The following is a 27,763-nucleotide window of genomic DNA, read 5'->3' on the forward strand; positions in this document are numbered from 1 at the left end:
CTAAAAATTGTTGTCATTCCTATTTCCTTGTTATCAGTCGGCGGCACCTCGGCAGAGCCCGGAGATTAACGCGGAATCGCCGGGCGAGCATCCATTCCCGAGGAGCCCTATCCATTACGCCGAGCTCGGCGGGTCCCTCCCGCCTCACCTCCCACATTCATCATCTTTAACGCTGACAGCCCAGCACAGGCCTTTCAAATTTATCTCGCCGCGTCCCGGGCAGGCTCTATCCGTCAAACTGCGCGAGAGGGAGCGAGCAGAGCGCCGTCTCCTGTCCCCTGTCCGTTGGGGAGGGAGAGGGGGGGAACAACCTGCCTGTGTGAGGGACTCGGTAAAAGATTGGTCCGAGATACACAATTAATCATGGCTCGCATCAATTTGCTTGATTTACTCCCTGGAGGGAGAAGGGGCGTAAACACGGCGTGTGCAGAGGCAGTGTGGAAACATAATGTGTCTGTCTATAGGAAAAACATTAACACATCATCCCCGTTGTGGGTGATTGATGGGGGAATGGGAGAGGGACAGCCTGAAGCTGGCAGGGTGACAGAGAGCCAGGAGCTTGCCAGAGAGATGGACCCAATGGAGATAAACCTCCGGGGCCACCGGTCGGGGCAGGCGGCCCCTGGCACGTCCAACCCACCTTGCACTTCCCTCCTGGTGCTGCCCCTGAGGCACCCACCAATCCCAGGCATGTTCTCCCACAATGAGACCCTCCAAGTGGGGAAGGGAGATGGGATGGGGAGCTGCTGGCCGTGCTCCATGTGCAAGACAGGCGTTTTGGGGTCTGGGTGTATGAAACATCCCATCCTCGGGGTGATGCAGAATCCAAAGAAAAACTGCTTTTGCACATGAAAATTTCCAAGGCATATTTCATGTTTGCCAGCATGTCCTAAATGGGTGGCAGTGCAGCTCACTCTGCCTTCCCTGAATTCTTCCTGTAAATAACTTTTTTCCCCATCCCTGCGAGCAGGTGCGTGGATGAGATCCAAATGTGTGGAGCATGCTCATGAAGCCTTCAGGGCAGAAGATGCTGTAGCAATGAAAGATACTATTATTATTAGATCGTAAGCTCTGGGTTGTGCCATCCCTTGATGGCTCCAGAGGAGAGAAGAGGCTGACTTTTATGGAGAAAGTTACTGCTGTATTTACAATCCAAACCTCCTTGTAACCAGCCGCAGGGTGGAGGAGGAAATGCAGAGAGAGTGTGTGATGATTTAATGTGTCCTTCTTGTGTGTCTTTCAGCTAAGGAGCCTCCTCCCTCCTTTGCTGACCCACACTCAGCCAGGCTCTGGCTTGGAGATCACACTCACATGGACAAGGGGAGTGGGAAGAGAGGTTTAACCAGGTCAGAACGGGGGAGCAAGAACCTGGACCCATGTCCCAGACCTGCATCTTCCTTTGTAAAGTCTCAATGGAAATTAATGGTCCCCAGACCTTGCCATACCAGGCACAGGGTTCCCCACTGGCTTTCTGAGAAGTTATGGTGTTTAGGGGGGAAATGGGAGTTCATGGGATCTCACTGCTACCAGCAAGTAAATCTGCACCTGATGTTTATAGGGAATAACCTATCTGATAGGAATAGCTCAGGGTGAGTGTTGTGCAGAATGAGTCAGTGCAGTTCACCAGCTCTTAACACCCAAGCAGACGTACTTTGTAAGTCAGAAATGCACAAGACAGGTGCAGTCTGCCTTAAATGAAACCTGGAGTTGTGCAGTCATGATCTGAGCATCCAAACAGACCTTCCATTTGTTGGCCTCCTGTTTGCAGGTCCTTGGGAGAAAGCCTACTGTGCCACATCTTGTCCATCTGTCTATCCGGACAGCTATCAGCACAGGGCTTCAGCCCATTTGTAATTCATAGACTATGAAATAAACTCTGAGAACTAGCACTCCAGCTAGGGACTGCTCCCATCCAGAGGAGAATTCCCGTCCCCTTTCCATGATGTGCAGCATCAGCCCACACCCCCCTGCCCACTGCACCCAGCCTTTTGTCCTCCTCAAAGTAGATCCTGTCCCTACAACACCAGGCTGAGCTCAGGCAGGACCAGGTCTGTGACCTAAAATTCTGGGGCTGCATGTAGTTTAAATTTATCAGCTCAATTTAATTTTGTCCTCCCAAAATTATTTGAGTTGGAAGAAGTTTTTTTTTCCCTCTTATCTTGTGGAAATTACCCATAATTTTGTAGTGGCTGTTTTATTTATATATATATACACATATATACATCTATATATATATATATATGCTGGGTTTTACAGCCCATTTTTATCGCCTTTTTATTATCTCAGGTCAAAAGCTTTACTGGGTTGCATTCAGGGAATTATGCAAACTAAGAGAAAATACCATAGGAAAACTATAGATTTTCTCATTAAACTCTGCTTGGACATGTAGTTATTGTAGTAAAATCTAGTAACTATTACAAGCCCTAGTATAAAATTATAGTTTGACACCTCAGCGTGATTGGCCTTGCACTGCGGGTAAATTAACTCTTTCTGTCCCTTGCCTGCCCAGACTGAGAGTTTTTGCTGGGCGAGGGCAAGCCAGGCTTAATTGGCAAGCCAGGCTTAACTGGCAAGCCAGGTTTAATGAGCTGGGCAGGGAGACTTCATGGGGCCTTAACCTGGGACTCCACTGCAGCACTCACAGCCCCTCTGTGCTGTGCAGCTTCAGAGCAGCCTCCTCTGAGCTGACAAAAAACTTCAGCAAGCATTCAGAGAGACTGTGATGCTTGATGCATCCCACAACTCCAGATGGATAAAGCCCAGCAAAGAAGTGAGAATTTGCTGGAGTTGCAGCCTCTCCTGTCATCCCAGAAATTGCTTCATTCCCACTGCCCAAACACTGTGTAATTCCCGCTGCTCCACGCGTGGTAGATTTAAGCAGTAATAAGCATATTCAGTAACTTAATTATCTCAGACCAGATTTTCTTCTCAATTACACTCAAGCAAATCTGAAGTGATTCCATTCAAGTGGATGGTGTTAGTCCACCCTTGTAAAAAATCAAATCAGCTAAAATATCATTCATGCATTTTATCAAACCTCCACACCTCTGAGGGTGATTCTGCAGGGATCATCAGAGGGTTTTGGGACCAGCTGAGGCAGTGACAAGGACCTGTGTTTAAAACAACTTGGACAGTCCAGCAGGGATGGGGACTATTTCCTTCTGATTGTCTGATTAACATTTTAAAGCCATGTTGATAATAACCTGGGGTAGCATGACAGTTCAGCAACTTCATTCGAGGGAAACACTTAATCATATTTATTATGTAAACACAGCTTGCCATGCCCCCATTAAATTATTAATAGTACTATTAACATATTTACATATAAATCTTATAGCAATTGATGGAAATGGCTTCAAGAACCTTGTGCTAGCTCCCTTTTTAACGGATTCTATCTTGCAAATACCCATTTATTAAAGAGACAAAATATTTTTTTGTTAAATGTTCATGTCAAAAATGTCACCTTTGCAGTTTTGCAAATTGCCGTTTATGTAAAACCTACTGACTTGGTATTTTCCTGTCTTAAAAAATGGTCTGTTTAAAAATATTGCTTCAGTAAGAGCAATTAAGGAGAGTAAGAGTAAAGTTTTTTCAGTGATCTGGATTTTTGCATTTTCATTAATAATCAAGTTGATAAGCTGAATGAGACAAATGCTGGAGGGGTTGTTCCATCACTTTAGCCCTGAAGGTTCCCTAAAATGGCCCCCATCCTGCTGCCTGGGGGTTAAACCTCAGATCAAAACATACATGGTTGCTATGTATTTGCAAAAGCTCTTTGCAGTTACTGGGACCTGAGTTAATTTACTTTGGGTTGGAATCATGTCCAGATGTCCCAGTTAGAGCTGATGACTCTAATGGGATGTGATCCCACACTTAGGCGTGGAGGATGCTGGACCAGACTCCCGAGGAGATGCTGCTGTCCCACGGAGTTCCCAGGAGGGATGGTGGAGGAGAAGGTAGAAAGGATGCAGGTTGCATACAGAATGGTTGGAGGTGGCAGGCACCAAGTGCCCAGCAACTCACCTCTTTTTCCTGTATTTCCTATTAAAAGGGGCAAACTATCCCATCAAAACAGTAGTGGAAAACTGAGGGGGAAAGGTGACATAGTGGGAGCAAGGGGGGAAGAGATTAAGGAGGGTAGGGAGTGTGAAGACTGGACAGGGTAAAAAGAAGACAATGGAGGGTAGCTTAGTCCTTCTTCTGCTGTTTCTCCTCCAAATTCTGCATCTTTCCTAAACAGACCAGCCTTGACTAATGAACCTAATTAATCTATATACTGTAATTCCTTAATACCTTCCAGGTAGCCATATCCCAGAGTGATTCATTCTCAGGATTGCCAATTTTCACAAGTTTATCATAAGACTCTCAGGATATTTTTCTCCCTCCTTAAAGTTTCAGCCCCTGCAATCAAGTGGTGATATAAGATTCTCAGTTTTCCTTTAAATCCATAGCAACGGCCTGCTCTGAGCCCTGTGGTCAGGGCAGAAAGCTTGAATATGTGCTGTGAGCAGGGTCCTTAAAGTTTAGAGACCAGAAGGCAGAGAATAAGGTGATCACAGGGTTGTGGAGTTGTAGCGTAATTTAGGTTGAAAGCAGGGTCATCATGCACTTAATTTCTGGTGCATCTCATACTTAAATGGCGGTTTTCATTAGCATTTTTAGTAACAAAATTAATAAAACATAGCTTTGTGTGAACTGCATATACTATACATCTCCATAGTGTGAATTACAGAGATGCCCCTCCAGTGCACCCAGCTACCATGGCAGATGTCCTGTGCCAGCAGCTCTGAGCTAAGCAAAGGGGAGGAAAAGCAGTTTGCTGAGAAGGAGCCGTAACCACCTGAACTGAGACCTGCTGGGGTCCCAGCACAGGGCTCCAGTCCCAGCCCTGCTCAGGATTTGCGACCTCAGCAAGTCATGTCTCCCTTCCACACCTCCCTTCTTTCCACCCAAATATAGGGGTGAATAAGGCACTTACCTTTCTGGACAAGTATTTAAGAATGAGACCTTGTTATAATAATGCAGAAACTGGGGAAAGACAGAGGAGACATTACATGGGATTTTTTTCCCTTTCTCAATTAAATGAATGTTCTAACCCATCATGCCAGGCCCTCGTGTGTGCTGTTACAATTGTCTCTAAAAACTGTCTGATTTTTCAAGCAATTTCTCACGAAACAGGCACTTTCAGAAAAATCATAAGAAAGCAATCGTTTCAAATTGGTCATTTGGGACTCAAATTACTAATCTAATACATTTTTTATTGAGGGTTCCTGAAAGGTTCCATAAAACACAGTCTGTGAAGCTGCCCAAACTTGCCAGCCTCCCAGTTTGACAAATCGAACCCAAGAATCCACTTTGTAGCTCAGGTTTAGGGCTCGCGAAGCCACCACTGCAATAGCAGCGTTTATATTCCTCCATCAATAGTGCCTATCTGGTCAGATTTTTAAATTCCCTGGGGTGTTTTGTTGATTTATTTTTTTTTTCTTGCCTGGGCTGGGTTTTTGTGTCTATGTCCAAGCTGCAATGTTGATATTGGGGGTATCTGGGAGGGGGAAGTTGACTTGGAATCTGATGCTGAGCATGGGAGGAATGAGAGCAAGGACAGAAGTCAGGTCAGGCAAGGAGACAACTGGGAGCCAAAGACTTTTTCATTATTTATATTATTTTTATTACTTATATTCTTCTGGTACTTCTTTATATTATTTATAATGTTATTTGTGTTCTTCTTGAGGCTGTGCTTAGATGACTCCCCTATAGTTGCAGAGCACTGCAGGGTCCCTATCCCATGAGGGCTGAACAAAGAAAGGAGCCAAAACATGGAGAAGACAATTTATTTCTAGAAATGTGGGCTCAAAGCATGGGCAAATGAGTGAGATCAAACAGGCAGTCTCTGGTGTCTCTGTGTTATGTCATGGCCACAAGACCATATACCCCTATTTGCAGCAGTTTTTTGGGAAACAGGGACAGTGCTGATCCACTTTCCAGCAGCCACTCATGGTAACGAAACATCAGACTCCTCACGTACAAGGCACTAATCAAATACATGTTAATTATTATTTTGGTAGATGCTGAGGGCTGGCTGAATGCAGCCTTAAGGTAGGACCAAAAAAACCCAGAGCTTCTCTGATAAGGTTTAATAAAATCCAAAATAAAGGTCTGTGGGTTGACAGGTAGCTCCCTCCTGATGCCAGAGGGGCAGCACCCAGCAAGGAACATTAAGGGGCACAAGGCAAATACCAGCTCCACTTGCCAAGAGCCCAACCAAAATTGCTTTTACCTTATAACATCTGGTGTCAATTTACAGTTTTGCTATGGGGGTAATACACAATGTGTAGTCAAAAAGTAGAGCTGGAGTTGCTTTCAAGCCAAATGTGGCAGCAGGAGAAAGCCATTCTTAGCCTGCAGTGATCGTCCACGGGGAGATGTGCTGGCAGACTCTCCAGCCTATCCACTGGTCCACAACTCCCTGGGAACTTTGACTCCAGGGTCCTGCCTTCATACAGGCAGGAAGGGTTGCACAGCTTCCTACACAGCCATGGCCCTGCTAACAGACCAGAGTTTAGTTCTGTGCTGTTTCTTAAAAAAAAAAAAACAAACACACTCACACAAAAAACCCCAAACATTTATTAAAATTAATAAGAAATGTGACATTTCAGAGGAAAAACTCTTCCCATTTTAAAGAAAACATCCATGCCAAAATCCAAGCTGAAGCAGATTCAAAGGGGGCAGTTTATAAATCAAGCAAAAAGGAAGGTGAAGCAAGAGCCACCTTTTAATTTTGCTTGCGGCCGCACCACCGCCTGCTCCTGCCTGTGATACCCAGGCTGGGAGGATGGTGCCAGTTCATCCCAGCTCTGCCAGCACAGTGTCCTGCATCCCTGCCCCTGTTGCAGGGGATGCAGGTACTTGTATTTCAGATGGGAAAACCGACATGCAGATGTGTGATCCCAGATGTGTGTTTACTTTTGCCCTGCTCAAGCATTTTTTAGGCATGTGTGAGCAGCGAGGCACCCATGGCTTTCCATCAGAGGCTGTCCTGGGGCTGTGTGATCCATGGGGATGCACTTCCCAAGCTCAACCCTGCCTTTTAGCTGCACATCTGCACATTAGACTGCATGGAGCAGGTCCACCCCCTCAAGAGCTGCATGCACCAGCCTGCTCTGCCTCTGTCCCCACTGGCTAGGAAAGCCACCAGCACTGGTCCCTTGCAGAGGGATGGAGAGATGTCAGGTCAGCATGAGGTCCCTGCACAGAGACACACAGGGCCCACAGCAGGTCAGGGGCATCATTCCTTGCTCCACTGAGCTGCAGGTGTAGCTCTGCCAGATCCTTCCCACCGCCTTCTTTGATCTCCCTCCAGCCACTCAATGGCTTCACAGGGTGTGCATGCACCATCTCCTCTTTCCTTTCATGGTTCTCTCCTCTCCCCAGCCAGGGCCATTCCCCCCTTGGCTGTGTGCTGTGGCCGCCTGCCATGGTGCAGCCTCCCGGGGTGGTGTCTGATGAGCTGTTTGCTTTAGCCAGAGGGAAGAGCCAGCCACGGGGCAGGAGCAGTGGGTGGCCATGACGACATGTCTCCCAGCCCAGTGCTCAACAGACTTGGATGTCAAGAGGCACAGAGGTGCCAAGTGCTGACCTGGCTTTTGAGCCATTGAAGTCAATGAAGTTGCTTTGGATTTACACTCATAGAAGTGGGATGGGAATGCGGCCCAAAGTCTCAGTGCATTTATAAAGCTGAAGGAGCCTTTGGACCCACTACCAGGCCTTTAATTGAGGTGGGGGATGCAGGGGAGAAGAGGAAGTGTAAGGTTCAGGGGGAAGGCAACTCTCGCCTTCTTGGCATCCTGGGGAAAAAGTGATGGCTACAGTGACTGTGGCCATCGAGGGAGGGCACAGCAAGGGTCTGGGTGGGCGAGGACTAAGAAAGAGGGAGAAACTGAAACTGTCAATCCTTCCCCACATTCCTCTGCATCCCTTCCACCTAGCAAAGGTGCATGTAAATACGTGTAGATGTGGTATTTAGAGACATGGTTTAGTGGCAGCCTTAGCAGTGCTGAGTTAATGGCTGGACTTGATGATCTTAAAGGTCTTTTCCAACTAAAACAATTCTATGATTTCCTGGGGCATCAGTGAAGGCACCCTAGGGCATGGGGATGAGGGTGTCCCTGTCCCCAGAAGCTGTGTCTATGCAGGTCAGGGCTGTGTGTGAAACCAGGTTTCAACAGCAGATGAAGAGGCTGAAGCATCAGGCCTCATGCTGAACATTGCTCTCTGGGGAGGGGAGGCTCTCAGGGCAGATTTCACCTTGAGCAAAGGGGTCAGCAGAAGACTTGCTCACCACTTAAATCCCACTTAAACACTCTGTACTGGGGTGAAATTAACTCTCTCTGCAGAACAAGCCATCGAGAAAAAGTGATCTAAGAATCTATGCTGGGGCCACAGCCGAGCCACACTTCTGTTAGCAAGTAAAAAAATATTTCCCATCCTTAGAGTTAAATGAGCCAATAGTTCAATCACGGAGCAAAAAGAAGCAATAGAGCCGAGGATGCTGAGTGGCTCAGGTATTGGCAATCTATGGAAGGAATCACAATAAGCAGGACTCGTCTGGTTTTGCTGTGTTTAGCAGCAGTGTTATTCAACAACCTATTTGCAAATGCCATCTTCCAAAGTCTTTTTTTCCCCCTCGTTAAAGTTGCAGTGATAATAGGGTGATTACAGTGCAATAAGCTAAACGCAATCCATTAGTGGCATCGTGGCTGTTTTTAGACCTTTAAAAAAAATAATAATCAAAGCTGTTTAAGTTTTCTTATTATGCACAATAAAGGCAGGCAGCAGGGTCTGATCAAAGACAACACCACCCCTGGGCTCCCCCCCCCACACCTCCTGTCCCTGCATCTTGTCCCCCCTCTATTCATTAGTGGTCACAGCTGTGCGGTCGGCCAATTACTTGGGAATAATAAGTACATTTTGCAGTAAATTAAATATTAATTAGTCCTTGGCAGGTTGTTTTGATTTTTTTTTTCTTCTTATTTCCCTCCCTCCACCTGAAAAAGGCGGAGGGATGTGACACTGTCATCGCCTGTGCTGGCATGTGGGTGACAGCAGGGGAGGCTCCCCTCTGGCCCTGTGCTCCATCTCCTCTGCCATGCTTGCATCAAGGTCTTTCCTGTGCTTCCTAGAGGGTTTGTTGCTGCTTTCCCATTAGCTTCTTCTCCCAGTCCAGGGACATCCCATCTCTGCCTGGTTTCCCCTCCTGCACATTCTACCTGGGCACATAGCTCCTCAGGGCAGGGCACCATCCCTGATTGCCCGTGAGGTGTGTGTGAGAGGGGTCTGGAGGGAGAAAATAAATGTGTGGTGTTTTCCTGGCCATGAGGAGGATCTGCTCCATGGGGTGAAAGGGCAGCTTGGCTGGTGCAACCCCCTTCCCAGTGGTGTTAGCAGGAGAGGTACTGCCTGGTTCCCTGGATGTGCCTTATCCTGCTCTGCTCCTGCACAGCAGGACGCCAACCTGAACACTGTGTGCTGTGCCAGGGAACAAGGAGGAGGAATGGCGGTGGGCAGAAAGGACTGGCTGAAGAGTGACTGTCCTGCAGCCCGGCCTCACCCCTGGCAAAAGCCAGTTGTCCTTTTTTGGTTTGGTAGCAAACCTCAGGTGGGGTGAACTGTTCATCCCCTGTCCAGGGACTCTGAGGACAGAATGACCTGGTCTGGCTTTGCCTGTTGCCGTGGATGTCAGGCCACCTTGACCAAGTGCAGATGCTGGGGAAAAGCCCAGCAGATTGTGGTCAAATGATGCCCAGACCAGATCCCAAGTGTTGATTTGCTGGCAAGAATGGCTCCTTAAAATGAGCCAGGTGGGCTAGTTTTGGTGTTGTCAACATACCAGTGTACAACAAGGTTTAAGGAATTAATGCAATGGAAAGGAAAAGTGGGTGTAAAGAACAAGAAAGCTCTGCATAGGAGGGATGAGAACCTGGCATGGAGGGAAGAATTGTCCTTTCTTGTCACTGCTGCAGAGGCTGGCACAGGAGTCCCCAGGATCCCTAAGCAGTCAGAATAGGAGAAGAGGCTCTGGTCACTCACTCATTCCCCACAGCTCCTGTCCCTGTCACCTGGGCTGTGCTTCCCCAAAGTGCTGCATCACTGCCAAGCAGGAGCCTGGAAACAAAGACACAGGGTCTCATCATCCCACCCACCACCCATCCTTCCTCCCTGGCACTGATATCAGTGCACACAGAGAAGAAAGCTTTCTGTGCTCTCTGATCTTACTAACCCTTACATGCAGTTTCTGGGGTAGGAATGGGCCATGTTAACAAGGCTGGAGTAATCTGTGCCTGTCAGCAGATCCCAAGGCAAAAGGCTCCACTTGTCCAACTCTTGGATTTACACTTTACTAACAGTTCTGCTCTTGCCTTGTGATGCACGGTGCGCCAGTTTGCCCCTCAGTGCTCTTGAGTGCAATTAAGTTGTGTTTTTTTTAAAAGATGTAGTTTGACAATATGCAGGTTAGGTTTGTGTTTTATTTACAGCTTTTACTTGGGGACCAATAAAACCCCAGCTGGCTAATGTGACATCTAAAACTTACATCTCAGTCTTTCCCTTGGATATCTTTTCTATGGTAAACTATTTATTTGCGTTTCATCTTGTACAAGCTCCTCTTTCCATGCTGAGAAGCTGAGAGCTCCAGGGGCTCTTTGAAGACTATTTGCTATAGGATAGCAACTGGAATTCTCTTTAAACATCCGCGCCTGCTTTGTCCTACAACTGGCCTCTTGGTGTCAACACGCAGTTTTGTGCGAGTTTCCTGTGCAAAGCTAACATTTGCACACTCCCCTGGCAATTGCACTTCCAGATCCCTCTTGTTCAAGCATATCCCATCATTTATTCTCTCAAGCATGAGCAGCAGTTACTCCACGTGTCATATTAAAAGCAGCATCAAGGCCACTTTAAAAAGGAAGATTTAACTGGGTTGTGAATGACCCCTGTGCTGCTTGGGTAGGAGGAACATGCTGCATGACCTACATGGATGATCAAAATGGTCCATATTTGGATTGCAAGTATGTGGTCCTCCAATCTCTGAGCCTTCAGGTTCTCATCGCACAGCTAAAATGCCACCAACTTCTTGGAAAGGTTTATTCAACAGCCAGATGATGCACACACATGCAAAATCCCAGCACATTTCAATGTCAGGCAGTCAGACATCTCCACCTATGAGCATCCCCCAGATGCTGACCCTGGTGTGCTGGCAGAGCACATGTGAAGGGTGAGGTGGCATCAGGCTGGTGACACAAATCATGCTAAAAATGCTGAATAGCTGTGTTTACATGCATTCGCAACCCAAGGGTCATGATCTTGCCATAAAAAGGAACATGAACCCCAGTGAGATGGGAGCAATGTTCCCAAGGATGCCTCTGGGAGGGAAAGATCAAGAACTGATGCTCCAAATGGCCTCAGCTGCTAAAACAGCCAAAATGATAACGGGGTGGGGAGAATGCTGGAGGGGTTGGATGCAGTCAGGGGAGCTGTGTGATGGGTGCCCGACATGTGCTGGTGCCTCTGACCAGTGACAGCCCAACGTGCCCATACTCCCTGGGATGTTGGAGGCCTTTGTTGCATGTATCCCAACATCCTTTTAAATCCCAGCAGAGATTTCTGTTATGTGGGTGGAAACTGCTGGGGAGCCATTACTCTCTAGGAAGACCCAGAAGGAAAAACATTGTCTTTCTTGCTGGTGTTATTTTCTGGTGTTATTTTTTCACTCCCTCTGTTTTCCTTTCTGCCTTTCCTTTGCCATCCCAGGGCTCTCTACATTCATGGGAGCTCTTCCTCAAGGTGAAATGAAGGCTCCGGGCTGTGTTTGGTGGTGCTGTGGGGGGGGGGACAAGGGTCAGGGAGGGTTAAGCAGGGAGGGGGCAGTGCAACAAGACAGCCTGATCTAGTGATTAAACAAAGGGATTCAGCCAACATGTGTAAAATTAAGTGATCAAGAGTTGATTACAGAGTGCATTGATTGTGTACTGATGGATTAAACAGAGTCGTGCTCGGGATGCGATTTTCCGAGCTGGGCACGGAGAGCACAGGCAATTGACGTGTTGGCCAGAAGGACCTGCTTCTCCCAAGCCCTGGCTTTTATACATTCTCCGGATAAATCTGCAGAGAGGCCCGTGGAATTATAATCGATTATCCATTTCTCAAAGTCACTTAAGGGCCCTGAGCTACAAGCTAAAGTGCCAGTGCTGCGAAGAGGCATTGGGTATGCGCCGGCATGTGCAGGTGCTGGCGCGAGGGGAAAATGTGGCAATGACCCTGCGTGCTGCAAGCTGATGAATCTATTTTCTTGTAGGAAATAGTTTTGACAGTTCAATATCTGTGTTTTCGATATGTGCCCCACACACCCTCGAGGGAGTAGAAGAAAGGAGCTGGAAAGCGGGGGGAGGGAGTGGGTGGGAGGCAGGGAAAGAATCTACCCCATCACCCCTTGGAATTATAGGCGTATCAGTGTATCACCAACTGAACAAGCTGCCCTCCAACTCAAGGGCATGGGAGTAACGTGGCTGCCTGCTAGCATAGGACGGGGCTGAAGCCCCTCTCAGGGCATCTTGCTGGGCTACGGGAGTGCCCACAGCAAACCCTCAGCCTGCCAGCAGCAGAGTGGTCCCCAGGTTGTTGTCTCACTGCCAGCAGTGAAGGTAGAGTCCCATTTCCAGGCTGATCCTGTCTCTCAGGGTGCAGCCAGATCCTTTGCCAAGGTGCCAGAGCCTTGTTTCACAAGCCCCACTGAGGAAGGACTGGCTCTGGCCACAGCATCTGCAGAACTGCAGGCACGTTCCCTGAGTCCCACTGTCTCTGAGTGGCCAGGCTTGGCTAAATGGTGTAACAAGACCCACGGGATGGAGGGCAGCTCAAGATTGTGGGGGAAGGAGGTCCCCCAGGCTGAGGGACAGAGCTGTAGGATTCCCCCAGGAGCATTTCTGCCATGCCATGTTTGCTAAAGCCAGGGACCCCAATGATGCTAGGGAGATACAGCTGCCCCCCAGGACTTGTGTGTTTTGGAGACAAGGCAATGGGTTAGAAAAGCCTCCAGTTTCACTGCCAAGGCAGAGGATGGGTGGCAGCAGGAAGGTCCAGTGCTGTGGTCCTGAGCTTGCCGAGACTCATACCAGCAACCATCAGAGAAGCTGGAGCAGAGAAGGGATCATCTCTCTCTGTCCTGGGTCCTGCTGTCTGGGCTTGGTCCTTCTCCAGCCCAGTGCAGATCATGGCTGGGCACTGATGTGCTTCCCCAGGGGAAGCTGGCACAGGCAGCCTGTCCAGCCAAGAGCCATGATGGAGGAGGACAGGGATGGAGGCAGTGCAGCCCCTTGGCTTGCTCTTGACATTCCTCTATTTTTCTCTGGCAAATCCCAGGAAGATGTTTCTACTCCACTCTGCAAAGCCACGTCAAGCCCAGGAGCAGCAGCATGGGGAGAGGGGACCACAGCCTGTCCCAGCACTCCTCTTCCCCTCTCCCTTCCAGGTCCCTGTCACACTCCCTTTTCCAGCTCTCCCAGCGGCCCATGGCCCTCTCATTGAGGATTCATTGTCTTGTCAGCCTCTAGTTAGCCGGCATGCGTGTGAATCATAAATTACCCCACCCGGGCCTCTGCTATGCTTCAGCACAGACAAAAAAATTGCACTCCATCACCGTGTCTCCTGGCTTTTAGTGGTATTGATCAATGCTGCTCCCTTCCCGGCCCCCCCCCCCCCTTTTCATTTTAACCGAGCCGGTTAAGTGCAGTATCTTATTTTGTGCTGGGACAAATGAAAAGAATATTAGCAAGGGCTGAAATATATCTCTTTTTTATCTCTCTGCTACTTTTTTATTGAATCTTTCTGAGTAGGTGGCTTTCCGCAGGATGACAGCCTCATGACAGGCTCCTCATTAGAGCCAAGACAGTAATTGTGATGCATTTCCCTGCACGGCCTTTTCACTTCTCTCCCCCTCCTGCCTTTCCTCCTCTCTCCTTTTCCCCTGATTTGTAAAGTGATTGGATGTACAGACTCACTCAGTTTCTTAAATTATTGCCCAGTTCAATCCATCTTCCACTGCCCCATGCCGGGCAGTCCTGATCTTTGCAGATGGAGAGCTGGGGCTGGGACTAGTAGCAGTGGAGTCAGATGCTTGGAGGGGCTACTTGCCGCTCCCCACTGCTGGGCTGCCAGCTCCCATGAGGAATGTGGGGCCAGACCTGACAGGACATGCAACAGACTCTGAAGAGCCCAGGGTGCTGCTTGGATACACATTTTTCCTGAGCAATCCCTGGGATCACCCCTGCTGGCTGTAGCGTCATTGCAGCAGCACTGCACCAGCACTGCACCAGTTACACCAGTCTGCCCCAGTATCCAGCTTGTTGGGAGAGGCAACTACGAGAGCAACTCTTTTCTTTGGAAGGAAATCAGTATTGTAGCAAGCTTTTCTGCCTCAGATCCCTCTGTAACTTTCAGCCTCCAGAGAAGCAGCTGTGTTTTCTAAGCTACTTGGCAGCCTGGGCACCTTACAAGGGAGCAGTGCTGGGATCAGGCCCTTGGGAGGCATGCATGGGGCTTAGTTCAGCTCTTTGCTGTGCCTGAGTTTGCTCATGAGGTTGTAGAGGTCCCTAGGTCAGTCTGTGTGTCTATGTAGTTTTTCCAACCCAGCTTTATAAAACAGACTGCGACACATCCCTGTGCCCCTCTCTGTTGGATTCAAGGCAGGAGTGGCCCCATGCCCCTGCCCCGTGCTGGACCTGAGTCCAGCTTCTGCCAGTGCTCTGTGGCAGCTTTGCCTTGTGATGCAGGGGCAGAGACGTGACTCCTCAAAAGACTTTTTCATATATGAAAAGCCACTTTTGCAGACCTCTGCTCCCTTCTCACCTGCACAGACCACCAAAGCGCATGAGCTCCAGGGAAGGGCTGGTCAGCTCCATTTCACAGGGAGGTTCCTTGGTGATCTGGATGTTCTCACTGCACTGTGGGATGTTCGCAGAGTAGGGTCTTGGTGTGGATGCAGTTCTAGCTGGAAGCTGAACCCAGGCACAGCACGGATATCTGGAGCACTGCCCATCACCATCCCCCATGCCTGGCTCTCCACTGTCCTGTGCGTGTTGAATGCAGCAGGGACCAGATCCAGGGTGCCCAGTCCTGAGCAGCAAGCTCAGGTCTGCATCCCACACAGCTGGGCAGGAGCCCTTGAGCTGTCCCCCTATGCAGGTTTGGGGGGGAGCACTTAACCTTTTGGACCCAACCAAAACCAGCAGGAACCAAGGCAGCACCCAGCAGGCAGGATGCAACCCCATGGGAATGGCACAGAGAGCACACAACAGAGAGATGGGAGAGGGCTGAGCAACATTGTTCCTGCTCTCTCGCTTTATTGCCAAACACTTTTTGCCTCTGCTGTTATCCCGGGGTGCTCTGCACTGACACATGAACCATATCCACCTTCCTCCCCCCCCATTGTCACCCTCCCCTGGCTGCAGCACAGCCCCTTGGCTGCCACTTACTGTCAGGGCTCCGCGAGCCTCATCGGCTGCAGCGCAGGCTCGCCGGGAGAAGAGCGAGCGTTTGGCTATTTCCAAGCTAATATGGGGCTTTCTTTGAATTATTGTTCTTTGAGCTGGAAGGAGAGGAGGCTTGTCACACAAGATATCTGCTATCAGTACACAAATACCAGCAAGCCCATCATCGAATGGAAAATAATCGTGGTGGAAACCGAGTTGCGGGGGAGCCGGGAGGGATTATTACAGGCGCTGGCAGTGGTGATGCTGTCAAGCAGCCTGTGTCAGCATTTCCATTACCACCCACCTGGTTTCAGCACGGCCCCCGAAGCAGCATGCAGGGCCACAGGGCCCCAGGATGGGGTCATTTCTATTCAGAAGAGTTTCAGATCAACTGTCTTTGACTGGGTTTAAATGATGGAGTGTTTAAGAGGGAGAGAGAGGAAACAGGAGGGCAAGATGGAGGGAGATATCTTGGAGGAGGGGGAGTTTGGTACTCAGACAAGTGGAAAATAGTTTGAGATGGGAGAACACAGGAATTGAGAGAAAAGAGCTGGCCCTCCTGGGGGCAAGTTTCAGATGGCCCTGAGGAAGGACAGCATGAGGAAAAGAGGACCCAACAGGTGCCCCGGGGTCTGCCCGGCAGAGGGCTGTTAGGAAAGAGTGAACACATTCTCAGCAAGAAATGTGTCCCCATCAGTGTTTCCTGCCCACTGCCACTGCCTGTGCCACCCGCAGTGACAGTCCCTGGGGAGGCACCTGCCTGTGCAATAAGCCATCAGCAAAGCTGGGCCATTGAATTATAAACAGTTTATTTCATTCATTTGGCAACTTGCTGAGCTCCTGGCCAGAGCAAGCCCTCACGCCCTGTAAACGTTGCTCATTAAGAGTGACTTGGGTGCATCATTTACTCAGTGCTATGCAGTGATGAGGGGCTATATGCATCATGTGCCATCATGGCTGTTGGTGGGCTCACTTAAATGCTCTCCAAAACAGCATTTCACATTCTGCTTGTGAGGGTAAAACTCTCCCTTTCAAGTGACCCACTCCTGGGTCTGGGAAACAGCTTGCAGTATCCCATTCCAGAGCACAGACACAGAGTGGGAGTGGGGATGGCTTCATGCCTATTCAGTGCCACACTTGTGTCCCCAGTCCCTGAGCTCTGCTCCCAGCCTGGAGCCCAGGTCACATTAGCAGTTACTTCACAGTGAATAAGGTCAGACTCGGGAGTACTCGGGGGAATTATGTTAGGTATGTATCAGCATAACTGAGGGCAGGATCTGGCCCTCGATCCCCAGTGGGATCAGGGGGGTTCAGTTCAGTCCCTGCCTGAGCTGGGATCTGTTTGCAGATGCCCTCCAACTGAGCCCATGGACAAATTCCTCCACACAGGGGTGCGTCTGTGCCTTGAGCCCTCTGCTTTCAGAGCAGGAAATATTCAGTTTCAACACTTAGAGTTAAGCATTTCCTCGGAGCCCAGGAGACCGTGCAAACAGCAGGAGCACCAAGGCTCTGCCTTTTCATCTCTCTGGCACTGGCAAGCAGGGGGTCAGCAGCGAGGGAAGCACAGCAGAGCCGAGGAGGGTAAACACTGGAGCTGAGCCTACCAAATAGCCAGAGAGGGAAGGGGAGAGAGGGGCAAAGAAAACAAAAACACAGCTGCCAAAAAACAAAAGCCTGAAAAGAGCCATTCAGGGTCTCCCAGGAGCGAGTTTGGCACAGGGCAGGGAGGAAAGAGCAGGGAGCACTCTGTGCTGGGGCAGACATGGGTCCAACCCACTCAGGGATACGGACCCCTCATTTTGCCCTGGACAAATCAATGTCCTCTGCTCCCTCAAGAGGGGTGAACACCTAAATCCCAGTGCAGTCCAGCTGCACACACAGTGCCACATCCTTTGCTTTTTCATGGGTCCCAGGATGGCCCTGCTGTGGTGAGGAGGGGCAGGAGGGGCACAACCCAAAATCCCACCCCACAGAGCTGGGTACCACTGCCCAGTGTGAGACACCACGGCATGGGTGTGTGCCAGGCTCCAGGGCACACTGCGGATGAGGATGCCACTGATTTGGGGAGATGCATCCCCATGGCAGCCTGTGTGGCACTGTGGGCATGTGGCAGGTTTTGCAGACCTGGGAGGCTTGCGTAGGTGTCCTGCTGGCATGGGAGATGATCCCTCCCTTCTGCATGTCACTTGCACTTAGCCCTGCTCCTGCAAAAGCAGAGTTGTCAGACCCTTGGGCTAGGAGCTGGGGCTCATTCTGTCTCCTGCTTTGCAATCTTTACATCAGGAACTTTGCTGCATGTCCAGGTCCCTGTTCTCCTGCCGCTCTGGAAGACCTTGCCTCAGCATAAACACCAGCATCCCGTGCTCACTAGAGCAAGGGCATCTTCCCCTGCTGTCAGGGGATATGGGGTGACAGCTGTCTTGTTGTGGTACAGATTCATTGCCATATTGTTGTGGTAGCTGGTGGATAAGGCCATTGCTGCTCATTTCTCCTGCTGGCCTGGGCTGGGAGTGGCCGTGGGAGGCAGCATGATTTCTTCCCATGGCCTGAGATCCCTCCTGGTTGCCCTGGCCATTGAAATCCAAAGTCACTTCTGCTTAAGAACATGCTCTCCATGGAAGAGCCCTGAAGAACAACCTTGGAGCAAGGACCTGGGCATGCAGGAGGTTAAAAAAGCCACCAACCTGGTGCAACAGAGCTGGTTCCCAGGAGGGACCCCAGCTGCACCTCCTGGTCCAAGGCTGCCCTTCCCAGCACTGTGGTCCAGGACTCTCCATCACCTCCCCAGCAAACAAACACCCCTGGGCCCCCTGGAGAGCAAAGACCTAGGGATGCTCAATCTCCGGTTCACTCTCCAGTGCTGCCAAGAGTGTCCCTGTCCCACCAGCCCAAGCAGTGGGTGGCAGGAGGTGAGGCTCACAGGCCCCACGGTGATGGCCTGGTCTAGGAGCAGGAATGTGGTGCAGGAGGGTGGAGGGCGGCCTGTTTACCAGTCCATCTGCACAGCTCACAGCAGGGATCCAGCAGGATTTCCCGTCTGCTCAAAGGATGCCTGTTTATTTTGGGAGGGAGACTCAGACAGTGCCATTGTTTTGCTGTGAATTTGGGGTTATAAATAGCAGGTGGTCGGGGACGCTCCTGGGCTATTTTGGGCCCCCGCTACACAAAAGTGGAAAAGCTCCAAGAGGAAGGTGGAATTACTGAAATTCCGACCTTTCCCGCAAAGGTCAGCAGGAGCTGGTTGTTTGGGTTTGGGTTGGGTTCTGGGCATTATTTAAACACAGGGGAAAGAAAAGAGAGGAAGATGCATGAGTTGCATGCTGTGTCCTTCCCCAGCAGAAGGATGGGGAGGATGGGGAGCTTGTGGTCTGCCAGGGCTCTGCCCAGGAGCCACCAGGAGCAGCACAAGTCCAGAGGAGAGACCAGCTGGGTTTTCCTTCTGACTCTGCAAATGGGAGAGTTCTCAGTGGATGGCGAAGCTGGGGTGGTAGAGGATGCCTCATAGCACTGGCCTGCCCTAACTTGCCCCTCATGCCTCAGTTTCCCCCACCTCCCATAGAGAGGCTGAAGAAAAGGGCAGGCAATGTCCCAGCAACAGCCCTGCTCTTACCAGGCATGCAAGGCACCCTGCTGGAAGGCAAGGATGAGCCAAGGTGTCTCAAACTTTCTTCAGACCCTTCCTCTCATTAAATGTCTGTGCCAGGTGGTCATACAGTGAACAGCATGGACCCAGTAAAGACACTCACACCAATGTCTTATACTTTGAGAAGGTCTGTTCCTTTAATGGGGATTTATTTAACTGGGCTCTGCCATCATTAGGAGCCATAAAATGGCACCTTTTGGCTCCTGATTGGAAGGCCACAGTGCACACAGCCCCTTGTATCCAGCGCCAGCTGCTCTATTGTGCAGTACTGCCTCTCACTTGGATTTAACCAATTTGATCCATGTCTAATACATAAATAAATAATACAGCAGGAGGGTTCACATTAGATGACAACAGGCAGCTATAAAGCATGTCTCTCCCCACTGGAGCCATCTGAGCTGGGCTCCGCACGCCCTCTCATGAGCAGAGTTGCTAATACAGCTGAGAGAGGGAGGCCTGGAGACCCGCCGGCTTCTCTGTTTTATTGAAACTTCATTGTTTGCTTTAGAGTTTTATTTTATGTTAAATGGATGCTGTATATTCCTTACAGAGGGAGCAATAAACTTTCTGAGCTGGAGGAAATTGGCTTTGGAGCAAAGAATGAACCAGGGAGATGTGGCTGGGCAGGGGAGCCGCAGGGAGGATTTGGGCCAAGAAGGCTGTGAGGCAGAGTCCCGCTTCCAGGGCAGACTCAGGGCCCAGCCCAGCATGGGATTGGGGTTTGCAGGCACTCCCAAATATCACCTAGGCATGATGCAGCCCCAGGGACACAGGGTGAGAGTGGCTGAAGGGTCTGCTGGTGGTGCAGGGATGGTGAGGGGCTCCATTTCGGCTTGGGGACAGGGTGAGCAAACCCTGGTGATTGCTAGGGTGGCCGTGCTGAGTATCTGGACCTGCCATCTGCAGCCCAGTACTGCGATGTCTGCTCTGCCTCCCAACCATTGTGTGTCCATGGAGAGTCGCTCTGTCCTTCAGGGCGGTCATCCTGACCCATCCGACTTCAGGAGTGCCGAGGAGGAGGATGGCTCTTCTTAATTTACTGTTATTAGTTAATAGGAACAGTGGGCAGTGCAGTGTCATCCATCTGCCCCCAAACGCAAAGACTGCACTGCAGTCACTCCTGAAATGTGGCTGTTGTTGCTCTCCTTATAAAACTCAAGTCCCATGGCTGGAGCTGGGATGCTCCCATGCCATTTGCTGTCCTGCTGCAGAACAAAGCCAGTCTATGACCCAGGGAGCATAGGATGGGGAGAAAAGTGGGACAGACCAGAAGAAAATTCCCCATTTTCAGACCTCAGCTGGGATGGGAACCAGGGCAGAGTGCAGGTGATGCTGATGGCAGCCGATCAAAGCTAAAGCTTTCTCCCTTCTTTTCCTCCCCACAGGCAAAAAGAAAGCGACTTTGTTTGACAGCCAGGCTCCAATCTGCCCCATCTGCCAGGTCCTCCTTCGCCCTGGAGAGTTGCAGGAGCACATGGAGCAGGAGCTAGAGAAGCTCACCCAGCTGAACATCAGGTAAGCAGTTCCCTGGGGTCCACCAGCATCCCTGGGACAGACAGCTGGGGCACCTGCAGATGGCAAAGGAGATGGTGGTATATACCCATAGCTCCCAGACGTGGGAGATTCAGAGCTAGCCAGCAGGGCAGAAATATTTCCCTGGGGTTCACTACAATGGTAGAGACAGGACAGAAATGGCTCCCAGAGGGCAGAGACACCCCTTTCCCTGAGAATGTGCGTTCAGGTCAGCAGCTCTCCTGTTGCTCAGGTCCTGTGATGGAGCAGGCCTGCAGCAATGGTGTGTGCTTGGCTACCTTCAGCTCCCAGGTGCTTTCCCCAGCACAGCAAAGTCCCCTGTTTAAAAAAAAAATAATAATAATAATTGCATTTTAACTGCTGGCAGTTATTTAGGAAATGGCTGTAGCCAAGGGTTGGCAGATCCCTGCCCATGCCTTTATAAAACTCAGCAGCCTTGGAAAAGAGCATGTTTATTTCAATTATTAATGAATTCCCTGGTCATTAAAAAGTGAGAAAAGAAATCAAACTGCCGGCTAGAAGCAAAGTTATGTCACCAGGTGGTAGGAGAGGAGGGACAGTGGGTGTGTGTGCATGCCAGGGAAAGGGGCTGCATGTGGCCATGCACAGTGTGGAGTTTGCAGAATCTGTCCCTGCTGGGCTTGGAGCTTCTTTGCAACTGAGCAATAGCCATTGCAGATGCAGGGAGAAGGAGGGAGCTTTAGCTAGAGAGAGATCTCCCCAGTTGGGTGCAGGCTGAGATCTCCCAAATTTAGCACTCTCAAGCTCAGGCTGAGACCCACATCTCCCTCACATTGCACAGGAAGATGGAGAAAGCTGAGGGGAAGGGAACAGGGAGCCCATTTATCCCCTGCGACACCCAGTCCCCTTGCAAGCGTAATTTATGGTGTAATTTGGGCTGCATCCAACTTAATAAAGGGCCACTGCAAATTAGTGAACAGGTTTAAATGAACAGAAGCAATTAGTGCTCAGAGGAGCCCATCAAAGAAGTTGGGCCAATATCAGAGTGAAACTGAAACCGCAAGCCAGGAGCAGAGGCTGGCTGGCGCGAGGCAGTGATGGGAAGGTGGCGTTTAATGGGAAAGGAAAGGAAACCCTAAATCATAAAGCATGACAAGGGCCATTGTGGGCCAGCTGACAAATGAAAAAGAATGGCATTATTCCTTTAAATAACAGCAGCAGTTAGAGAGGAGACAGCTCTCTCCGGCTTGCCCTCGCTTCCCTGGCCCACTCCACTTGGCCACGGCAGGCGGCGAAGAAGAATCAGAGGTCTTTATTAATTATTAAATAACGACTCCCTCTGTAGCGTGATAGATAACGTTCAATCTAGTCGATGGATTCAGGCAATGGAGGCTAATCTGTAACACAGCAGCTCTGTCGGGGATGGTCTCTCCCAGTCCCAGAGGGGAGCAATCTGGGGCCAGCCAGCAGCAGCAAGCAGGGCAGGCAGGAACAGCAGGCAGGAATAGCAGGCAGCAGGATGCAAGTGGGTCAGGCTGCCCAGCTCCAGCAGGGTGGCTCAGTCCAGCGGGTGGCCCCATCTCCCATTCCCCCACCTTTCCCGCCTGGAAAAGCCGGGAGCAAGAACACATCAACAAGAGGAGAGAGAAACTAATAATGATCTCAAATAACCCAATAAACATAAAAATAAAATGTAGGCCCATAAACGTGACGGGCACCGGCAGCCGTGGCCGCTCCCTGCCAATACCGACTCGTTACCGAAATGGCTGAGCAGCTGTTACTGATCAGTCGGATGGGGAGAAGCAAACCAGGGGGCTGCTTTCCAAGGCTCTTTTTTTTTTTTTTCTAATTTAAAGAGGATGCAGCCAATCATGGCTTGTGCTGTTAAGTTTTAATAAACCGTAATGATTTGCAACAAAATCATAAATTTCCAGTGCTCAGGGTTAGGAAGGCGGATCCCCTCCTGCCCGCTGAGCCTGAAGCACTGGGGACTTGGTGGGCATCACATCAGCTCCTACTGCAGCACCAGGGCTCCCCGTGTGCTGGGATCTTCCCTGAGGCAGCACAGCCATGGGGCTGCATGGTCGGGTGAGCCAGCTGAGATGCTGCTGAAGGGCTAGACCAAGAGGAGGGGGCTGGTGGAGAAGCAAGGTGGAGGGGCTGCCCCATGCCATCGCCTCTGATGGGTGTTGAGTGTTCATGTGGGCTTTCAGGCGTTGATGGAGTGCTGGGAATCAGTCAGAGGTGTGCAGGGGAAGGGAGGGAGGAAAAGTGATTCCTCCAGGTGATCGCAGGTGGTTTTTAGGCCTGAGATATGAGGGAGCTGTAGGAGCCAGGAGATGCTGCTACTCATGGTCCCAGCTCACCAGGAGCCTGGGGTTGCATCCCACCCACCCCAATGCACCCTCACTTGGCTGTTACAGATGGGGTTTGCTGTCCCCCAGACACAGGGACAGCTCTTCTTCTTCATAGCCAGTGCCAGTGTAACCGTCCTGGCCTCAGGGCAGGGACATCTCAAGGTCTGCTCTGCTGGATCATCACATAGCAGAGCAGCAGGAGTCACGCTGAGCCACAAGGCAGCACTCAGCTGTGTCAAGGAGCTGTGTGCCCAGGGGATGGACACCAGCCATTATTAGACCAGTGATGAACATCACCCAGGAGGGTCCAACCTTAGTGCAGGGTCAGGCTTGCCCTTGAAAAAGCAGGCATGATTGGGAATGAGGAACCTGAGCTTCTATCTCTGCTGCCTTCTTGGTGTGTCCAGTCTCCCAAAGCACAGGGAGAGCCCTGCCTGTGCTCCCCCCATGGCTCCTCCACCCCGCATGGGTCCAGCCAAGCCCCGTGCACAGCTCTGCACGGCCAGGCAAGGCTCTCTGAATGCAAATTTCATTTCTGAGCCACTGGCGCTGTTTCAAGAGCCAGCAGCCTCCGAGCCCTTCTTGGTGTTACATATGTAACAGCCTCATTGAACTTGACATGTCAAATTCAGGCCATTTGTGCAAAATCTCCCTTTAATAATACCGTTTCATTTCGCTCAAATGAGACTTGAATGCATGTAAAATGGAAAAGGATATTTAAGCGCTAACATTAGGCAGATGTCTTGCCAGAGGCCGATTGAATATATGAGATTTTGAAGTGCTTAACACGTTTTCGGTGCTCCCTCTTAGAATATGTCACCTGGCTTTCTTTTTTCTCCCCCTCCTTTCTTTCCCCCCCCCCCCTCTTTAAGTGAAGGGTATAAATTGAATGAAAACAAAACTACAAGCCTTGGTTTTATGGGGTTTAACTCTTGCCGGGCAAGACTGTTGGTATTCTTCCTCCAAAGAGGGATTACCTGGTAGCTCACCTTTGCAGAGCACGAGCACAAAGCAGCAGAGTGCTGGAGGTGGGCAAGCAGCAGCAGAGGTGGTGCTCTCCTTGCTCTGCATCTACAGCTTAGAGAGCAAAAGGTGTCAGGTCCCAGATCAGCACACAAGTGCCACCAAGGTAAAAATAAGGAATAAAACCAGCAATCCTCTTTGTACACTGATGCCCTGTGCCCCCAGCCAGGCTGCAGAATACATGAATATTTCTGGCTTGTGTGCATTAAGCTTATCTGTGAGCTCGATGCACGTCTCCCATATTCACTCAATTTGTATTCACCTGTTTTACACTTCATCCATGCTAAAGGCTTGCAATAAAGCACTCTGAGATGTGAGACTCTTTCCGGAGCTGTCAATGACCCCAGCTCCAAGCGTTGGCTGGTGCCGTGGCTGCTGATGCATTTCCCCAGCCCAGGGCCAGCCAGGGAGCACAGGCAGGCACAGCATTTGTGAGCAGCACCCATGGGTGTTCCTCAGGGCACACACACATCCCCATGCATGTACAAGTGTACCACTGTGTATGTCAGTGCAGATAAATACTCTGAGCAGAGATGGTGATGTGCAGGGAGATCCTTCAACCCTGCCCACTCCTCCCCAGGCAGTGAGAAAAGAGAACAACCTACTGAAAGGGGATGATGCAGGAGGCTGGGTGGAGAAGGGGCAGGTTTGGGGCTATGGCTGGAGTTTGGGGTGGGAGGGAAGATGAGTTTGAGGACAAAAGAGGTGGAAATGAAGCAGCTGGAGCTGTGGAGCACACCTCAGCTGATAGTTCCTGATGGGTCCCCGGTGCTTTCTGAGCCCCTGGCTGGTGTCTGGGGAAGAGGCATTTACTGACCATTTAGGAAGTCACATTACAAATATTACAGTTGCTGAGTCAAGCACCTGAAGTTGGGAATGTGCCTTTCAGGATGCTCTGTTCTTGAAAACAGAGTGCTCTTTTAAAAAATTTATTTGGCAGGACGCATTTTTATTTCCCTGTGTGACAGCTAGCAGATACTTCCCTGCATTACCAGCAGCAAACCTGTGCCTTAGAGCTGTGATTTCACCTCCCTAAAAATATGAGGTGTATCATTATAGCTGGGGAATAGTGCAGAGGGTGGAGCAGCGAGTTGGACCATGCCAGCTGTGTTCCTGCCTTTGTGGCTGAAGGATGGTGTGAGCTCAGAGCAGGACTATCTCAGCTCTTTTGCCTGTTTAAAGGGGTTCCTAAGCCCAGCAGAGACAGGCAGCAGTGTCCTCACAGCATGTTGTATCACCAGCTGTGCCTGTGCTGTGGCATCTGGGGCTGGGCAGCAGCTACCAGCTGCTCGGCAGGTGCCTCTGGGAATGGACGTGCTGAAGTGAGCGGGTGGTGGTTGATCTGTTCTCACCATTCCCCATGGCTGTCCAAACTCTTCCCATCTTCACTTTTCTTACTTTTTTTCCTCTGAACATATACTTAATCTGAACATATTTGTGTTGTAAAGACCATGCCTACCTGTTGGCTCTTCCCAGCTTGGGCTAACAGCTCTCATTGCTCCTTGCCACCATTCTGGGAGCAGTCCCTGCACACCCAGCATCTCAGGAACTACTGATTCACCCTAATGACCTTTCTGCTGTGTCCAGGAATAATTTATCCTCTGATTCTCCAATTACTAAGCATTTCCCAGAACACAGAGGCCACCAGGGTCTATCACCTTGGCGCAAATGGAAAGTGCTGCAGGATGTTTTCTGGTGACCTCAAAGATGCTGTTGCCAAAAGGGAACCAATTGGGTCAGGTGAGGGAGGGCAGAGCAAGTTGCAGTGGGAAGGCCTGTTTCAAAGCAGGTGAAATGCCCAGATGGAGAATTTAGCCTGACTCTTGGAGCCAGCCTTGGTTCATGTCAGAGGAAAAGAGCTAACCATGGGACTTCGGTGCTCCAGCTCCTGTCACAGCTCTTGCTGCACATCTGCCCAGGCTTCAGTCTTCCTTCTGCACCACTCTGAAGCTTCTTCTCCCTCGCTTGCATGTGTACTCTTTTCCTCTCACTGTTCTTAATCCCCCCATCCCTTGGCAACCAGGGTGGGAGCAGAAAGTGCTGCCTCATTTCCTGGCACTGCACTGAGCATCCTCACCTTGCTGTGGGGTGGCTTCAGCTCAACCTTTCCTTATGCAGAGAGGCAAAGTGGTAGCTCTCCTTGGGGGACAGAGGCAGCTCCAGGCCTAGTGGAATAATGAGTAAGGAGAAAGCTGGAAATATAGCTAAAACATGAAAGCTGTGGCACCTTTGGAAATGGCTTGGTCACTCCAGGCAGGTTCACTGTCCTTAAAAGATGTCTCTGGGCATCTGGAGACAGATCCTGGATTTCCCATAATTTCACAGGTTGCTTTCCCAGTGTTTTATAGTCTTTCTGATTAAAGTCATCCCATGCTAAGTCCTCCCCCTCTGGAGTCTGCACATGAGACACATCATCCCTGCTGATGGACAAAGAGAGAAGCACACTGTCCCTGTGCTCTCTGCACACCCAAAAGACAGGGGCTTTTTGTGTTACTCCTGGTCAGGGTAAGGACCCAGAGCAAGTTACAAGTCATGGCTCAGACCCTTCTCCTGCTCTGGGAGCCAGGAACGCACTGCCCCAGGCAAGGGTTTGCTTCATTTCAGAGGGATCTGCTGAGCTCTTTGTTGTCCCAAAGGGTCCTTGGAGGAGACTTTCCCTGGGCCAGCATAGGAGGCTGCTCTTGGAAGGATGAGAGACTGTGCTGCCAGGCCCAGCAGGATAAACAGAGTGTGTAAAACCCAAGTTAGCTCTGCTGTCAGGTGTCACAGGAGGGTCATGGCTCTCACCTCAGGTCTTCTTGATTTATGCCTGGGGACTTTAACTTGATGGCCAGGTACTTCCCCAGACTTCTTGTGCATCAGACACTGCAAGGTCCCCCAACCTCTGTGGGAGTGAGATTAGAGATGTTTTGAGCAAGAAGGGGTGGGCTTTTTCCAAGTCCCATCAAAATACATGCTGATCCCCTTCCCTGTGTGTAGTAGACACCTGAAAGGGCTTCAATGAGGGCGAGAAGCCCTGGCCAACCAGTGAGATTGCAACCAGGGGAAAGCAGGCATCGTAAACTCCTCCTCCTCAACTTCTGTCTTCTTTCTTCCTCTTTTCTCCCTCTTCTTTTTCCACCTTCTTCTTTTCCTTTCTCTTCCTTCTCACCCTCTTCTTCCCCCTCCCTCCCTCTCTCCCCACCCCCCGGTATCAAGGCGACATCTCCAAGCCAAGTACTTTTAATTTCGCCCGTGGCCCTTGCTGACACGGTGGATATGCACAGCAAGTTAAATTCCCGCCTGATCAATAAAGCAGAAGCAGTGTGTCCGACTGGTCGATATTTTTTTATCTGTCTTCAGCCCAGTCCTGCTGATGACAGCCCCCTGCGCTTCAGCAAAGGCACTCAAGGGCATCAGGCTTTGGCAACACAGCTCTTTTTTTTTTTATATTATTATTATTTAAATTTTAAAAAACCAGATGCCTACCAAAAAAAAAAAAAAGTTCACGGAGTTTGGCCTTTGCTTAATAACATTTTATGATTTATCTTAATTTTTAATTGAAAAAAATTTGCGAATTAATTGATTTCTGGGACTTGCCAATTAACATTGTAATTGGGTGCATGATAAATTTCGAGGGAGCATCATTTTTCTCCCTCTCCCCCTTGTAACCAGGAAGGGGAATCGCGAGGGCAGCTGCTTCCTACCCGGTCCACCCCCTGCTCCTTCCCGAGGTGCCGCTGCCCTCC

General features: G+C 50.3%; 1 protein-coding gene across 7 annotated transcripts in view; it reads left to right on the forward strand.

The window, feature by feature from the left end:
* Positions 1 to 27,763, forward strand: part of RNF220 (ring finger protein 220) — a 222,848-nt gene that overhangs the window by 117,149 nt on the left and 77,936 nt on the right. For all 7 annotated transcript variants that reach the window (XM_051624653.1, XM_051624652.1, XM_051624657.1 and 4 more), the window contains one exon: positions 20,547 to 20,676. In XM_051624653.1, the coding sequence (XP_051480613.1) occupies positions 20,547 to 20,676 (130 nt within the window). The remainder of the gene's footprint in view (positions 1 to 20,546; positions 20,677 to 27,763) is intronic.

Source organism: Apus apus, chromosome 7 (assembly GCF_020740795.1).
Source record: "Apus apus isolate bApuApu2 chromosome 7, bApuApu2.pri.cur, whole genome shotgun sequence".
NCBI lineage: Eukaryota > Metazoa > Chordata > Aves > Apodiformes > Apodidae > Apus > Apus apus.